General features: G+C 47.2%; 1 protein-coding gene across 10 annotated transcripts in view; it reads left to right on the top strand.

The window, feature by feature from the left end:
* CHKA (choline kinase alpha) overlaps window positions 1–16,181 on the top strand; it is a 52,470-nt gene extending 36,289 nt beyond the window's left edge. For 4 of the 10 annotated variants that reach the window (XM_073217431.1, XM_073217430.1, XM_073217429.1 and 1 more), the window contains 8 exons: window positions 2,450–2,583; window positions 2,958–3,062; window positions 4,012–4,070; window positions 5,569–5,656; window positions 6,147–6,255; window positions 8,988–9,094; window positions 10,645–10,726; window positions 15,958–16,181. In XM_073217431.1, coding sequence (XP_073073532.1) covers window positions 2,450–2,583; window positions 2,958–3,062; window positions 4,012–4,070; window positions 5,569–5,656; window positions 6,147–6,255; window positions 8,988–9,094; window positions 10,645–10,726; window positions 15,958–16,113 — 840 coding nt within the window. In that variant the 3' untranslated portion in view covers window positions 16,114–16,181. Of the gene's footprint in view, window positions 1–2,449; window positions 2,584–2,957; window positions 3,063–4,011; window positions 4,071–5,568; window positions 5,657–6,146; window positions 6,256–8,987; window positions 9,095–10,644; window positions 10,727–10,820; window positions 11,167–15,377; window positions 15,607–15,957 lie in introns of those variants that run through there. The other 6 variants (XM_037002438.2, XM_037002439.2, XM_073217433.1 and 3 more) reach the window with 3 other exon arrangements.
* Window positions 16,182–17,240: the final 1,059 nt, after the last annotated feature.

Here is a 17,240-nt window from a genome sequence, read left to right as displayed (position 1 = left end):
TCCCCCATCACCATTTTTCCAGCAAGTTCCTGCCGCATTTCAAGGCTCAAATCCTGTTCTCAAAGAGTCAGGACGGCCAGTCCTGGCTGTCCTGAGGCAGCAGTGATGTTGCTGTAACGTCTCATGCCTTGTTTAGAGTGACATGTGCCTGGCTCTGCCCCATTCCCGCCCTGAGGCCTGCCCCTGGGCCTCTAGCCGGCCCATTTGGGTGGAGATGCTGAGCCTTGCTAGCCTGCATTCCCGCTGGCAGCCAGGATTGCCGAGGTGAAGCGTCCCCCCGCTAACCTGCGTGAGCTCCTTGAGGACCAGGGTCATGGGTGGCCCCTGCCTTGCCTTGTCCTGCCTCACATGGTGTCCTGACCGCCCGTGTCTGCAGGCGGCACGGAGCACAGGGACACCTGGCTGAGGGAATGCTCTGCTCACCAGGACTCCACTTGCATCCAGCTCAGGGCTGGAAGAGAGGGTCCCAGGGGTGAGAGCCTCTCCTAATGCTCACAGTGGCGCCAGAGTGCCAGCTGCCCTTCTGGGGCTGTCATGGATGGGTGCTGACCTCGTGTACTGGACGGGTGTTGACCAGGCTACGTTCAGTCTCCTTTCTGGCACTTGTCTTGGCACCTGGCTGCGTTTTTTCTTTTTTTTTTCCCAGTAAAGACAGTAACATCTGTCTAAACGTATTTGAAAGAGTTCTGCAAATACAAAACACTTCATATAGTTATAAGTGGCAACATGGGTGCATCTTAAAAACGTGATATTGAGTGATTAAACCAAATTCCAGAAGACTACAAATAGTGTCATACCATTTTAATAAAGCCCAATAGAGGCATATTAAAAGCTGTTTAATACATACGCATGTGGTACGGCTTCTTTTTAGAAAAGGTGGGTGACCAATGAATACAACTCAGAATAATGGGAGTGTCTCACAGGGAAAAGGAGCTGGCATCAGTACACATTGGTTGTAGAGTCTGGAATTGATACATCCTACTTCTGAAGTTCTGCACTCTGTAGCACATTACTGATTCCCTTATAGTGAAGGTTTTTTCAATCCTTTTAAAATACTAGGTTGAACCATATGAAACTGCCAGTATTCAACTGTTTTGACCCACAGAAATGGTGATTGCATTAGGCTCCACCGGATTCCATGTGTTATTTCGCACTTCACTCTTGCCCACTGCATGGGGTGAGGTGAATTCATCCTGTCTAATTCCCATAGCCGTCTTTTAGAGGGCACATGGGAATGGTACCTCTAAGAATGGTAGATAGTCTTCTATTTCTCTCTCTGCTGGGAAAGGAATTTGAAATCCTCAGCTTTCTAAATCTTTGGACAAATTAGCTTTAAATTCTCCATATTGCCAAAGAAATCACTGGTACTTTTTAACAGCCAAATGAGAGCTGAGTGAATTGCCTTAAGAAATCCTAAGTATCCTGCCAGTAGAAGCCACTAGTTCCTTGTCCTTACGGTGGCAAGATCATTTCGTAGCTTGAACCTGATGCTTTCCGTGAGCTCTGAGCTCCTGCCATTTGTTGAGACCTCCCTGGTTAGGGGCTGGCCCAGAGCCCTTGCCTGCACTGTCTGCTCCAGCCCATCAAGGACTTGATGGCCTTGTCCCCCTTTTCCAGAACCGGAAAGCTAGACATAGACATTAGACATATAAGTAACGAGCGCTTAGCCGTGTAGCTTTGCAATGAGTATTAACACCAGAATTAGAGCTTGCATTTCTCTTAACTGGGAATGCAAACTCTGAACCCCTGTGTTCCTACTGCTTTGGATTTTTGGAGAAGCACCTCAAGGTTTCCATGTATAGTTAAACAGGTTGTAGTTGACTGTGATCTCCCTGTAGGGAGCTGTGAAAGGGCAGCCAGAACAAGTGCTCCCAGGCTGCACCAGTGGGATCCAGGCGTGAGTCCTCCCTAGTGCCTGGTTCTTTGTTCCACTTTTCCCTCAAGCTGGCTCTCTGCCAGGCCAGGTCCTGGCATCAGCACCGTGAGTGGGCGGAACCTGCTGCTGATTAGGACCCACTCTGAATACCACGTCTTACCTGCAGTGTGTCAGAGTGGCATGTCCCAGCTGTTGAAGGAGCCGGATGCTGGCTTGTAGTGAACTGATGACCTGGGGTTTCTAGCCTAGGGAAGAGGGCATACTTTTCCTTTTGGGCAGAGCAAATAGGAGGCAGGAGCGAGGATTATAGATCATACGTGAGAAGGGTGTTCTCGCGATTAAAAGGGTTCAGAGTGAAGTTGACTTTGGAGGTGGCCTGGCCTCACTGAGAAGTGCCAGAGCAACTGTTGGGTCACAGTTTGCAGGCACAATGCCCAGTCTTAAGGGAGTTTGGGACACTGGATGAGACTTAGATGCCTGACAAAAACTGGCTCTAGTTGTTCAGATTCTGTGACCTCATACGTCCAGGTTACCTGGACAAGTAACATTATCTAATTCTCTTTTTTATTCCAGAGCCGGCGGTTAGACACTGAAGAGTTAAGTTTGTCAGATATTTCTGCAGAAATAGCTGAGAAAATGGCCACATTTCATGGTATGAAAATGCCATTCAATAAGGAACCAAAATGGCTTTTTGGAACAATGGAAAAGTAAGTGGTCAAACAGCTCATCTCTAACTTCCTGGGAGACATTGGTGCTCCCAGAGGCGCCAGAGGTGAGCAGTTGCTTGCCACAGTGGTAGGAGGGCTGCCTCTGGTCCACGGGTGTGCAGGCTGTTGCTTGTTGGGGGCATTTGTCTCATGAATAGTCTTTCTTGCATATAAAAATCAGTTTCTGAACCAGGAAAGAAGACTGTGGCAGAAATGGTATTGATGGGTGGATGCGCAGAAAAACACACTTTGTGGACTGGGGTGCCCTGAGCCCCAGGCCTTCCCCACATATCTAGAGCCCCAAGAATAAGCTAGAGCCCCAAGAACAAGCCATGAACTGAGCAGTGATTGTTTGTTCCCCCATTTTTGGCCAGATACCTAAACCAAGTGGTGAGAATTAAGTTTACGGGGGAATCCAAAGTTAAACAGCTGCACAAATTCCTCAGTTACAATTTGCCTTTGGAACTGGAAAATCTGAGGTGAGTATTTGCTTCTGTTTCCTAAGTACATCTGTCCGATATTTAAATATTCTTAGTCACTAAAACTGCTACTGGTGAACATGTATTAACCACTGCCTCAGGCCTGGCATTGTACACTGCTTTAACAGGATGAGTTAAGCAGATGAACTTTGTGACCAGAATTGCAGTTTATACTAGTGCTGTCACTTCTCTGGTCATCCGCAAAGGTTTCATGAAGGAAGTGAAATTGCAAAGGAATGGTTGGTGGCTAGGGCAGCAGATTATTTTCTGAAAGAAAACAAAACAAACTAGGGGCAGGCTTGGGGGGTGTCAGCAGACAAGGGGAGTGGTTCAAGCCAAGCTTTGGGGGAAATGGAGTAAGAAGCTTGATGCTGGTGTCTGAGCAGAGGCCACAGTGGTGTCTTTAGGAGCAAGAGTGCAGGTTTCTAGTGTTTGTCCCAGGTGTGAGGATTTACACCTTTAATTACTCAAGTACTTCAGTGTCTGCTGTGCTGGGCATAGTGATTGGTGCTGAGGAAATGGTGACCTAGACATTCTTCAAGAACAAATATACTAATGGCAGGTTTTGATGAGATCTGTGAAAGAGGCCAGGGGTCCAGATAGGCAGAGGGGTCCACTCTGGGCCGGAGGTCAGAGACTGGGCCTGCAGGCCAAGAGCAGCTGCTGCATGAGGAAGGCCCTCCCAAGGGGAGCAGTGTGTGCAGAGGCCCTGCCGTGGGGAAGAGCAGGGCACACTCAGCGCCCATGTGTGTGTCTGGCTTGAGCTCCATACAACTGTCACCACATAATGACAGTTTTCAGAATTACTGTGAAGAACAGGGCACGGAGGCACTGTGTTTGTCTGGAGCACTAATACAGTGCCAGGCGTGCTGAGAAGGCAGACCCTGCAGCTAACCTAAAAGTGATGGCAAGTACATTGATGAGTGACAGCCAAACCTTCCTTTTCCAGGTCATTACTTGAATCCACTCCATCACCAGTTGTATTTTGCCATAATGACTGTCAAGAAGGTAAGAATTGCTCAACCTATTATGGCAGAGGTGGGGTTTGTGTGTATACTTAAAAGATGGTCTCCAGTAATTTGAAAAATGCCAGGTGTCCACCATGAGATGCATGTCATTGTGGCACAGCCACATGATGAAGTGTTATATAACCATGGAAAAGAATAAGGTCGAGTTTTTTAAAGACCAACAGAAACATCACCAGGATACATGAAGGGGAAAAAGAAAGTTCTAGAAAAATATGTAGGGTGTTCTCTCATTCCTGTAAAAAATATATTCATAGCAAAAATGTGGGAACATTCACTAAACTGGGAGCTGGGATAAAGGACTTAAACTCTCGATAAGTCACATATTTATTCAATGCTTAGCTTCAGTAAACAGGTATGACTGTTAAAGGCAGTGAAAGAAGATCTCCCCCTTGGTCAGTCCTGGGTCCTTGCCTTCTGCACCATGTGCACATTATGGCCCATCAAAGCCTCCACCTCTTTTATTACAGGTTCTCTGTGCTATTAATGACCTCGGGTTCCTCTGCTTTAAAAAGATGATGGCATTACCCCTTAGAAAAACCGAACTTTAGGCACTGGGATGAAACGTACTGGTTAGTCAGGCTTCCCTGACCAGCGGGGCAGCTCCTGCCGATGTCACCGTGGTAGCTGGCTCCAGTGTGGCTTTGCCTTGCTGTCCTGTCCTCCCCATTCCACCTGGTTAGGGTCCAGCTTGGCCCTTGGACCCTGTGCCAGGCTCATCAGTTTGTTTTTAATTTTGACAACAGTCCCTTCTGAAGACCAGTCATTCAATAAGACATTAGTTTGAGCCAAAATACCTTTTCATAATTAGCTGATCATTACTGGACAAGTCAAGCAGGGTGTTGACATGTCAGCTGCAATTTTGTGTGTTAGTGGAAAGTAATAAACTGCCGAGACGCCTCCAGACGGTGGGTCTGGGGAGCTCAGCTGACCAGTGATGGCAGATGTATGTGAAGGAGTGAGGAGGCAGGGGTGTACATTCACTTGATTCTGCTCGTTGGGACATCTGCCTCCAATTCTCCTTTAACTGGCCGTTGGACATGGAAGTTGCGTTCCGAAAATCCTCTAGAACCGTGCCTCCGCAGAAACTCTGCAGAGAGTGGCCACAGAAGGCTGACTCTCCAGTACCCACCTGCCAGCCCTAAGGCCACTGGGATGTCGGACTTTATGTAGGGCATGGGGGCCTTGGAACATGGGCCTGGAGAGGCTGTCTGGGGAGGGAGCGCCCGCTCTCATCCCCCGTTGAGCCCAGGGCCGTGGTGTTCTTGGGCTGCTGTGAAGAGGAGTCTTGCGGACATGGCCTGGGGCTTCCGTCGCGCTGGGCTGTGGCTCTGTGCTGTGTCTGAAGGCTGCTTTTACATGCTGATGGTTAGGATCCCCTGGGAGACGCAGAACTCGCCACCCTGCTGTTGAAGGACTTGCTCCTTTGATTATAAAACATTCCCCCTGTAAAAGTCATGTCATCCAAACCTTTGTTGCAGGTAACATCTTACTGTTGGATGGCAGAGAGAATTCCGAAAAACAGAGACTGATGCTCATCGACTTTGAATATAGCAGTTACAATTATAGGTAATAACGTTAAAGTGAAAAGATGTTCTTATTTCAGTCTGTTTCAATATTTTTATATGTTACGAAGCAATTATAGGAGAAAAATAAGTCATAGTATCGTTCTTCACCTGGAAGCTGGTGCATTTTGTCCCATTGGCCTGCGGTGGCTGGGAGGCTGTACAGCCCTGATCCCAGCTGGGTTGGGGTGGGCAGTGATGTGAGTAACCAGAACCCAAAATGTGTATTTTGTTGGCTTCAGAGATTATTCTGCTTCCACAAAGTACTGATTGCAGGAGCTCGCTCTTAAACGTGGGGCCGGTGCCGCTCTGCGCTGCATCCAGCTGCAGTTCTGGTAATCCCCGCTGGTTGTCTGTGTCACGGAAGCCATAAACGCAGGAGCTTGGGGGTACAGCCCTTGCTGGCAGGGATGCTGTTGACTTGGCCTCGTTCCGAGGAGCCTCATGGAATGGCAGCTTGTCCCATTCTCTGTATCTTTTGTCTCTTCTTTCAGGGGATTTGACATTGGGAATCATTTCTGTGAGTGGATGTACGATTATAGCTATGAAACATACCCTTTTTTCAAAGCAAACATGCTGAAGTATCCCAACAGGAAACAACAGGTAGGAGTCGTGTTCATGTACTTGCTCGTGGGCAACTTACGTTAGTCAGTTTGAGGTAGTCAGGCTTGATTACATCTTCATTTTTAAAGATGTCGCCTGTAGATTGTGCAGTGGTTCAGCAGACCCTTCTGCTTTACAATGTTATTTTGTGTCAAGAGCCAAACTTGACATTTGAGTCAAACTTTTTGATCCCTGCACCAGGGATGCCTGTATTCAGTCAGAGGAGGCAGCATCTTTTGTAGTTCTTTCTAGTTTTTCCTCAGAAGTCCAGCCTCTGTTCTGCTTTCTGGCCTTATTTTTTCAGGATCAGTGTCTCTCCTCTGTTAACTTGCTCTGTGCAGACAGGTAGTCAGTCCTTTGGCTGTTTTGTGTCCCGTTTTCTGTCCTGAATTATGGGAGTCCAGTGGCTGTGTAGAGAGTCCTTCCTGCAGAATCTCCTCCTGGGACCCCCTCCACTCCAGTCCTCAGCCCATCTTTGAAGCATTGGGTTGAGGATAAGTAGGTAGCAATACGGAAGCAGGCAGGCTGGGGAGAAAATACACTAAGCCTGCGCAGACCAACAGCGCCACCCACCCTTAGACCCCCAGTACAGATAGCTCTATCCCCAGGTCCCCCTGCCTGCTCAGAAGCACTTCACCGAGGTCACAGGGAGTGAGGACGGATGCAACCAGGGGCTGCTCTGTAAACATGAGTACCCCCTTAGCCAAGCACAGTGACAGTCTTCAGTAGGGACCTACTACTAAGGGCAGCCCTTCAGATGTAGAGTTGCTGTTTTCCGGCCCCATGTGAAGCTGACTGCGATGAACTTGAGTATGTCCAAAGCAAAGTGACTTGATGGATCTGGACCTCACGGTCACGCTCCGTGAGACCAAAGGGCAGAGGTGGGGCTGCTCAGCCCTGGGAGAGAAGTGCAGCAGCCTTCAGGCACGCGCTTGGTGCTGTGCTGGGAAGGAGGCAGTCCTACACAGCTGGTGGGAACTCTCAAATCGGGGGGAGGGGCTGGCCATCAGTGAGAGAGCACATTTCATCTTAATGGAAGGCAGAGCTGTGTAACCGCCAGCACTGCACAGCCGTGGCAATTAAAGGACACTCCATTCCTATTTTCTGGGAGGTTTTAAACACATGTAGTTGTTGGTCTTTATCAGATACCCTTTCTGCATCTGCTGAGATAATCACGTTGTATCTCTTCAGTCCATTAGTGAGATGTTTTAAATGTTAAACAATCCTGAAATTCCTGAAATAAACTGTTATTCTGAGTGAGTCGTATTACTTTGTAATGCTCTGTTGGATCTAGTAGGCAGTATTTTAGGAGTTTTACATCTGCACATACGTGAAAGGGATCTTTAATGTTCATTTTTAAAATAGTTATTTGTATCTTCTTTTGGAATAAAAATTAAACTAGTCTTATGATGAGTGTCCCTTTTTGTTTCCTAGAACAAACTTATATAAAGTGATGTTCTTTGAAGTGTGGTAGACATAGCCTGGGAAACAGTCTGGGCCTAGAACTTTTGGGGAGAGAGGATCATGAATTACTGTTTTCTTAGGGTGTCAGTGTATTCAGATTTTCTGTCTTCATTTACCAATTTCAGCATTTAGCGTCTCCCAGAAATTAACCCATCTAGTGTGATGGTGGGATTTGGGGTTTTAAAAAGGAATCTGTAGTTGGATCCCAGATGATGCCACTGGTAAGCTGTGACCCACTGTTGGTATGCGTCATTCTCCTCGTCTGCAGAATTTACTTTGTGGCTGTGAGGAGTGAGTGGGTAGGCAGAAGCCAGTGCTCAGAGCAGTGTCTGTTACGTCGAATTTAATAGGTGTACAGCAGTCATCTTTGCTGTGCCAGGTTTACTTTGGGATCAAAGGCCACTGCCAGGACCTTGCCTAGGACCACGCTTGAGCTAGAATGATGCTTTCTTGTGGGAGCTGACGTGACACGTGAAAGCCGAATTTAGAATAGGGAGGGAGAAGAGGCTGTAGAGGGAGAGGTGTTCCTTTTCCAGCTAAGTGAGCAGTCGCTGAGGGCCTCGCCCGGGAGAATAACTGACGACTGTTTTCTTATTTACAAAGAAGGTGAGTGTTGGTTCGCTGTGTCTGTGGCCTTTTGATACAGTATGAAATGTGGATGAATGAGGGATCTTACGAATCCTAATTCACATGTGGGACCTCGTAGGACCTTAGGTAAAACTCCCTTCTTTGAACCCAAACTGGATGTTGCCAGTTGGATAGGTGTGTCAGTGACCATGTGTCTTAGAGGTGGAGGGCCCTTTGAGGTGTCCGGTCCAGCTTCTACTCTGAGAGAACACCTGCTGATGAACCTCAGGCTACCCAGAGCCTCGTGCCTCGGTACTTGCAGCCGTGCTGCACGAACTCCAGCCTGCCTGGGGAGAGGGTTGTGTGGGCTGACCCTGCTTTGTTATCAGACAGCAGAAAACATGAGAGTGGATCACATGAGGAAAAACAATTCTACCTAAGCTACTTTCTCCAAACCCGTAGTAGTTCCCCATACTTGTCTTGCCGATGTTAGCACTCTGACATAAGCTGGTGATCACTGCCAGATAAAGTGAGCTTCCTGGATCCCCGTGCCTGGGCACAGCAGTGTGTCGCTCTCTCCCAGGCGGTCTCCAGGCTTCTCCGACGTGACCAGGGGAGTCATTATGTAATGCATCATAAGAGCTGTTAATATGAACTGCTTTTAACTGTAATTGATCTAACAAAATTATTTTTTTTTAAAGCTCCATTTTATTTCCAATTACTTGGCTGCATTCCAAAATGAATTTGAAAACCTCAGTAATGAAGACAAGTCTGTTATAGAAGAAGAAATGTTGATTGAAGTCAATAGGTAATGGTTTTTCCTTTGCTGATCTGTAAAGACAGCTAGCTTCTTTATAGAACACATGTGGGATGCCTACTTGCAATTATGAGTATTTTAGCTGCTTTACAACTATAAAACTCCAGGACTTGTACTTTTTCAAAAGCAGAACATTGGGTACTTCTCCGTGTGGCTGAGTGTGTTCTGATCTTTCAGATTTGAGCACACAGTAGGTAAGGAGAACAGGGTCTATGTTCAGACAGGATGCTCGGATGGAGTTCTGAACTATAATCCATGCATAAGACTCAGCCGTACAAGGCTGCTGCCCCTGAGGGCCTGCACACTCTTGCACTGATACCCGTAGAGTGGAGGGTGTCATCTAATGTTTCTCCTAGGATATAATTTAAAGTTGTGAATTAGTTCTGAGTCTTACTCAACTCTTCTCAACAGCTTCTGAAAGCAGGACTGGGAACTTTCCAGATACAGAAGTCTAGACTCTGTTTATTTCTACATATGCATGTCTTTACTGAGAGGCTGCATTTCCTCCTGTTCTTCCAGGTGTCTGGTGAGATTATTTGGTAGAAATGACTGTTTCAGTAACTTTGGCCCCCTTATCCTGCCCACCCCACTGACCACAGCTCGCTTCTTGATGGCCTCCAGAGGTGTCCACACCCCGTCACTGAGCATGGGGCCACCCCAGTTGCCCCCTTGGCTCCACCTGCTGCATAGGTCTTCCCTTTCTGGTTCTTGAACAGATGGAAATAGAAAAATGGAGGAGGAGGAGACCCAGAAAGAAAGGGAAGCACCAAGGGGCTGCATGGGTCAAAGGCCACAAGAAAAACAGTCAGGTGTGATGATGCAAAAGCGTTCCTTCCTAAGTTAGAGCTTTGAATGAAGACGACGTGCTCTTTCCTGTCTTGTCAGCAGATTCTGACAGCAGGGCTGGGGACCTTACAGATTCTGCAGAAGTCTAGACCCCTGTTTATTCCTGTGCACGCATCTCTTGAGTTACTCATATTCTTCATTCTGCATTTGAATGAAGCGCAAAGGTATTATGAGGAGAACCTGGATTCTCGGTGGCAGAGGGGTGTGGTGTGGCTTAGAGATGGTGCCGTGGCTCACGCTGTGTTCTGCTGTGCCTCGGTTCTGTGTGGGAGGAGGGCACAGTGTCATCCTGCCTCCTGGCAAAGGCAGCCCGTTGTCCAGAGGCCTGAGTTTTCCTCTTGCCAGTGAGCTTGTGGTAGGATTGCTGCTGCAGTCTGCTCACACGTGGCAGTGTTTCTCAGTGCAGCCCAGGCTTTGCCAGTATGGCCACCAGAGCCTCTGTGTGCATCCTGTGAATGATGTGTGCCAGGGAGAGCTGGTGGCTGTGTTCAACCTGCAGAGCCACTTGCCACCAGCCAGACACAGGGAGAGGATGGCTTGGTGTGCCCGCTATTCTCAGCAGCCTGTTGAGTTTGCTGGTGCAGGCAGAGCGTGCCTCCCGATGAGGTAGAATGTCCGTCCGGCAGGAAGTGACCTCACAGTCATCCATCTGGTACCACACACCTCACGTGCATTTCCTGCTTTTGTAATTACAGGTTTGCCCTTGCCTCCCATTTCTTCTGGGGACTTTGGTCCATTGTACAGGCCAAGATTTCATCCATTGAATTTGGATACATGGTATGTTTTGGGGATGGTTTTTTTTCTTTTGCTCCCAGGAAAAAAAAAGTTAGCATGTATGTGAATGCTTGGTGACATGTGGCTTTCCTCACAGAGGGTTACCGGTTCCCCACAAGGATCTGGACAAGGTGACCTGGCAGCAGTATAGTAGGCTCAGCCCAGAAAGCTGAGGGAGAAAGGGTGCATAATTTAAACCACTTTATTGATGCTGCATCTGCCCTTGGAGGGTGCCGGCAGTCCCTGCCCTCCCTGCCCGGACTTCAGAGGTCCGGCCCCGACCTCAGTCCCCTCACATGGGGACGCAGAGTGAAGGAGCGTGGGCTGCATGGCCGTGCCGCGCGGCGTTTTGTTCATCTGCTCCAGTCCAGTCTCTGGCCCGCGGCACCCAGCTTAGAGTTGGAAGCTGATGCTGATTGAATTAGGCTTTCTATTTGTTGTAGGTAAGTTTGTACCGCCAGACTTGTGTTTTTATTCTAAGCTTAAGGCATTCCTTGACAGGGACCGTAGCGAGCATACCGCCCTGGGACAGGTGGCGGGAAATGACTAGTTGATTTTATCCTGCTCAGTTCTGTATTAGGATGATTGCTGCTTCTAGGCAGAAGGTCTGGGTAATGCTCAGGTAATAAACAAAAGAAACAAGGGAGATTTGCATTTTTAGAGCAGATTGGGAGTCATGGTCAAATGATGCTAAGACAAAGCAGACTTCAGAAGAGGAATATTACCAAAGATAATGAACAGCGTTTCATCATAGAAAAAGAGATCAGTTCTTCCAGAGGACGTGCAAGATCCTAAGTGCACGTGCGCATATCTCACTTCAAAAGGGATAAAACAAACCTGACAAAACAGAGAGGCAGATTCACCAAGAAACTTCCGCCACCTCTCTGCTGGGTGGGACCCGAAGCACAGCCAGTGAGGACAGAACTGAGCTGGTGGCAGCCACCCAGCCTCTGTGGCACACATTCCTGTCCAGTGAGCATGGACCATTCAGGGCAGACCATGTGCTGGACTGTCAGCAGCTCTCAAGTTTAAAAGGATTGAGGTAAAACAGAGTATGTTCTGATCACAGTGGAATTAAAAGTCAACAACCTCAAAAAAGATACCTGGAAAATTCTCAATTATTTAGAAGTTAGTTATGTTTCTGAATAAGCCCTAGATCAAAGAAGAAATTAGAAGGATAATTAGAAAATATTTTGGATTGAATTACAATGAAAACACAGCATACCAGAATTTGGGGGATGGAGCTAAAGTAGTGTTAGAAACCTTATAGCTTTATAGCTTAAATGTTTGTATTAGATAAGAAGAAAGTTCTCAAACTAGTGGACCTAAGCTTCTACCTTAAGAAGCTAGAAAGAAAAACCAATTAAGCCCAAAGTAAGTAGAACTGAAATAAAGGTAAGAGCAGAAATCATGGAAATTGAAAATGGACAAAAAATAAAATCAGTGGAACCAAAAGTTGATTCTTCAAAAAAATCAATAAAATTTACAAACTGCTGGCTATAAACTGAGTGAGGGAAAAAAAAGGACAAAGATTACTAATGTCAGGTACAGAGAGGATATCACTACAGATCCTATAGGTGTTAAAAGGGTAAGAGAAGTTTATGAACTTTTTGCCAGCAGATTTGAGAACTTGCATGAAATGTGCAAATTTCTTGAAAGATACACTACCAAAACTGACTTAAAAGAAATGGCCATATGTTTATTAAATAAATTTGAATTAATAATCAAAAACCTTCCTATAGAATAAACTGCAGTCCTGGTGGATATCATCAAACATTTAAGAGAGAAAGAATACCAATCCTGCACAAACTTCCAGAAAATAGAGGAGCTCATTGGATGAGACTAGCATTACCCTGACACCCAAACTAGATAAAGACATCTTAGGAAACCTGCAGATGAAATCCCGTCATGAACATTACACAAAAAACATTACGATATTGGTAGAAATTAAATCCAGCATATATAAAAGGATAATACTTTATGACCAAGTGGCATTTATCCCTGGAATGCAAGGTCAATTTAACATTTGAAAAAAACCTTAACAGGACAAAAACCATATAGTCATCTCAGTGAATGTAGGAGAAAAGCAGTTTACAAAATCCAGCACCTGTTCGGGGTTAAAAAAAAAATCTCAGCCAACTAGGAACAGAGGGCAACTCCCTGACCCGAAGAGCATGCGTGGGAAACCTAAAGCTGCCATGATCACTAGTCAGAGACCGGCCGCTCCCCCCACGCCCGCCCCACATAGCGAGTCAGGTGTTCGCTCTCCCTGCTTCTCTTTCACAGGATTGCTAGCGTGTCTAGCCAGGACGGCAAGGCAAGAAGAGAAAGTACAGATATAATGGAAAGGAGGAAGAAAAACTGCCCTGATTTTATAGGTAACTGATCGTGTACATGAGACTAATATTAAAGAACCCAACAGAAAAGTTATTTAAACTACAGAGTGAGCTTGTCAGGGTCACAGTACACAAGGTCAGTTATAAAAACCAAGTGCATTTGCACATGCTAGAAATGATTATAAATGAAAAATTTTGATTGTTTATAATGGCAAAAAGGAAACTAGGGAAAATTTTTTAAAAGATGTATATAGTCTGTACACTGAAAACTAAAAATTGCTAAAAGAACCTAAATAAATGGAATTTATATATGGATTTAGAAAACTCGATATTGAGGTGACCGTTCTCCCCAAACTGATCTATATTACATAGAGTCTCCATGATCCCAGTCAATTTCCCCACAGGCTTTTTGGTAGAACTAGACGAGCGAATCAAAAATCTAGATTTTAGAATGTGGAGATGCAAAGGCCCTAGGATAACTAAGACCGAAACTAGAACGAAGTCGGAGACTCACCACCTGATCTCAGGACTTACAAGACAGCTTGGTTTTGGTGTAAAGCAGACGCCAGTGAGGTGGATCGGAAATGACTGCCCAGAAATAGACTCACACATATATAGTCCATTGGTATTCAATAGAAGGGCCAAGGTGATTCATTGAGGAGAGTATCAGATTTTCAAAAAATTATTTGGGAACAACTGAATAGCCCATAGGGGAAAAAAACAATGAACTTTTGATACAGTGCCATAACTTGAACTCACTTGAAATGGGTAATAGGCCTCATTGTAAAGATTAAAACTATTAAGCTTCTAGAAAACATGAGAAAATCTCTGTGACCATAGCAAAGATTTCTTAGGTTACATAAAGCAGAAATGAGAAAAAAAAAATTTTTTTTATATTTGCCTTTGAAAGACACCATTAAGAAAATGAAAAGGCAAGCCACAGAGAAATCTGTATCTGACAAAGGACTCATGTAGAATATATAAAGAACTCATAATCAGCAAGAAACCAAAAAACCACTTTATGAAAGGATGAAAGATTTGGCCACTAAGCATCTTTTCTTCTGCTTAATATAATTAATCATAAAAGAAACACAAGTTAAAACCCCAGTGAGATACTCAGCATATCCATGATGATGACTAATTTAAAAAAAACTGGCAGTACTAAATGTTTTCAATACAGAGCAAATGGAACTCATGTTACTGGGGAGATTGTAAAAGGGTGTAATCAGCCAGGAAAAGCCTGCCAGTCTCTTTACGTTAAATGTACACTTAGCACACAACCCAGCATCCCTGTCTTTGCTGTTGATCCAGGAGTTGAAAGCATATTCCCACACCAAGACTTATATTCACATGCTCACAGCAGCTTTATTTTTAATGACCTCAAACAAAACAACTTACTTGCCAGTCAGCAGATGAATAGATAAATACACTGCATTAGATCCATATAATCGGAACCTCCTCAGCAGTGAACAGGAACGAACCCCTGATGGACACAACAGTATGGATGAATCCCAGGGGCCGGTGAAAGAAGCCAGACACAAAAGCGCACATACTGGATGGTTCCACTTAGGTGAAAGCTTTTACTTATTAATAATAATAATACATGTAAAAGAACTATCACAGGCCATAGTGACAGAAATCGGATCAGGCACCTGTGGCCAGGAGTTAGGGATAGGGTTGACTGCAGAGAGGCCTGGGAGCTGGAATCTCTGCTCAGGATCACCAAGCTGTTGGCGCACTAGAGGTAATATTTATGAGAACTGCCAAACAGTATATTTAAAGTAAGTCCTTTTTTGTGGTATATAAATTATACCTCAATGTTAGTTTTTCAAAGTGATGATGTAATGGTGGTGGTTAGCAGTGCAGACTTTTCTGTGTGGAGTGGGTCATGAAGAGAGAGTTACCTGCAGCGATGGGCAGATGAGGCCAGACCCAGGGAAGTGCCACGCTTGGCTGCTCCAGTGGGAGCAGGACTCCAGAGCGATTTCCTCCCTGCGCTCAGTGGTGCCTTAGTGGGCATGCTGAGGGGCTCCCGAAGATGGGCAGCACCTCCTTTCTGCACCTTTGCTCTGCACTTGCTAACCCCCAGGACTCTGGCTTTGGAAGAGGAGCCTTTGTTATGTCTGCGGCGTCCCAGGTCAACCAGATGGCGGATACAGACAGCAGCCCCCATCTGGGTTGGCAGGCTGGGCTGGCTGGGTGCTGACGCAGGCACGTGTGGGCAGGGCCGTGGCAGGGCTGTCTAGAGCAGCCGGGCTCCCAGCAGCCTGTGGGCAGGCAGAACCGCTGGTGAGGCCGCTCCCACTTGTGTCTCCTAGGACTATGCCCAAGCTCGGTTTGATGCTTACTTCGCCCAGAAGAGGAAGCTCGGGGTGTGATGGTGGGGCGGACCCCTCGCGCTGCACCTGGACGGTGTGGGCAGCTGCGCCAGCGGGCCTGAGCCCGGTACCGCACCTGGGGCTGGAAGGTGTCGGGGGGCTTGCTGCCCGGCACAGATGTGTATGATACAAAAGACTGTATTTACAACTGAGTGACATTTATTTCCTATCTTGTTTACGATTTACTGGGACTCTGCGGTGAGATTGGGAAGCAGAACTAGAATACAGCAGCGCGATACCTCGGGATCCTTGTGACGCAGAGAAGTCATTTATATCTGGGGCCTGCAGCCCCCGGTCAGACTAGACAGCAAGAGTAACAGGGTTCCTGCAGGGGCTTTTTTTGCCCAATGTTGATTTTTAAAAGTATTTTAATTAACATGCTGGTGAACACTGTGACCAGGCCCTCTAGGTGACTGTGTGTAGACACTGCCCGCTCCCCAGTGGCGAGCGAGCAGAGATTGACTGTGACGTTGCTTTGCGGCCTGACCTCATCTCCAAAAGCTGCTCCTTCACCCTTTAGGTCCAAATGTCTGACGCTCAAGTTGGCAGGCTGCACATGACATACGCGAGCTGCTGCCTGCGCAGCAAGGATGACTGTAGCTCCTTGGGGCCTGTTATACTTTGTCATGCTGATGAATCTCACCCTGGAGGCAGCCTGGCCGTGCCCTCCTCCTGACTGAACAAGCCGTATGAACCCCAGCTCTGGAGCAGGCAGGGAGCCATGGCCACAGAGGGCCACCGACGGAGGGCTGCCGCCTGGACCAGGAGCAGTGCAGGGCGGGACACATGCCTCTTGTCTGCTTCCCCAGCAGGGAGCAGGCTTTTTGTGTCCTGCTCTCTGCTGCTTTTTCTCCTCCACCTCTGCTCAGCCAGGAGCTGGGGCGTCTGTGACAAAGCTGACTGCCCCCGGGCTGCAGCGTGCGGAGAGGGGACCCTGGCCCCACCTCTGGCCAGTGCCCACCTCACTGCTTCTGATGCCCGTGACGTGTCCGTCCGGCGGGGACAGCCTGGATGTGGGGTGTGGGGGCTTGGACAAAGTACAGCTGTGAAATCTGTGTATAGGAGATGTCCTTTGGGATGAATGTTTTTTAACTCTGAACTCTTGTTTTTTGTGTATACATTCCTGCTACTGTGAAGATTGTACCATATAGACAGCAAAAAAATAAAAATCCTTCCTCAGCTGTCACCCTTGATGTCACCCTGAGTCTCTGGGGGGGCTCCTCTCTTTCTCGTGCCCATGACCGGCTCCCAGTGTGTCTGGAGGCAACTGGGTGACGGGCCAGCACAGGAGGGAGACCTTCCACTGCTCACCCTTCTAGACATTTAAAACTTTAACCAGGCGAATGTGTTTTGATGTCCAGGGGACAGAACTAAGGTAAATGATGCTGCACTCCTCCCAGGAGCTCCCAGCCCCTCTGTGCCCGCAGGGCCGCGCGGTCATGGCCCTGAATCAGGGCTCTGTTCCAGCCCCCCTTCCCTGAAACACAGGCTCAAGTGCCATTTCCTCAGCAGAGATGCTCTGGGGCCAGATCTTCAAATGATGGGTCCTTCCCATCCTTCACCACCGGGCCTTTCTGAACCCCTCCATCTGAAGCGGTGCCGTTCTGTAGACCACCTCACTCCCACTTTCTCCCTGGCTCACCACTTTTATTCTCTATACCTGGCTTTTCCTGAAATTCCGATTTGTTCCCTCAGATGTCTCCTGCGTTAAACCCAAAGCTCATGTGAGCAAGGGCCAGGCCTGTCCTCAGTGCAGTTGGCCTGCCCATCCCTGTGGCACCTGATAATGACCTCCACACCCCA

Source organism: Manis javanica, chromosome 11, assembly GCF_040802235.1.
Source record: "Manis javanica isolate MJ-LG chromosome 11, MJ_LKY, whole genome shotgun sequence".
Taxonomy (NCBI): domain Eukaryota; kingdom Metazoa; phylum Chordata; class Mammalia; order Pholidota; family Manidae; genus Manis; species Manis javanica.
The sequence above is the reverse complement of the archived record's forward strand: the minus strand, read 5'-3'. Positions and strand labels throughout refer to the sequence as shown.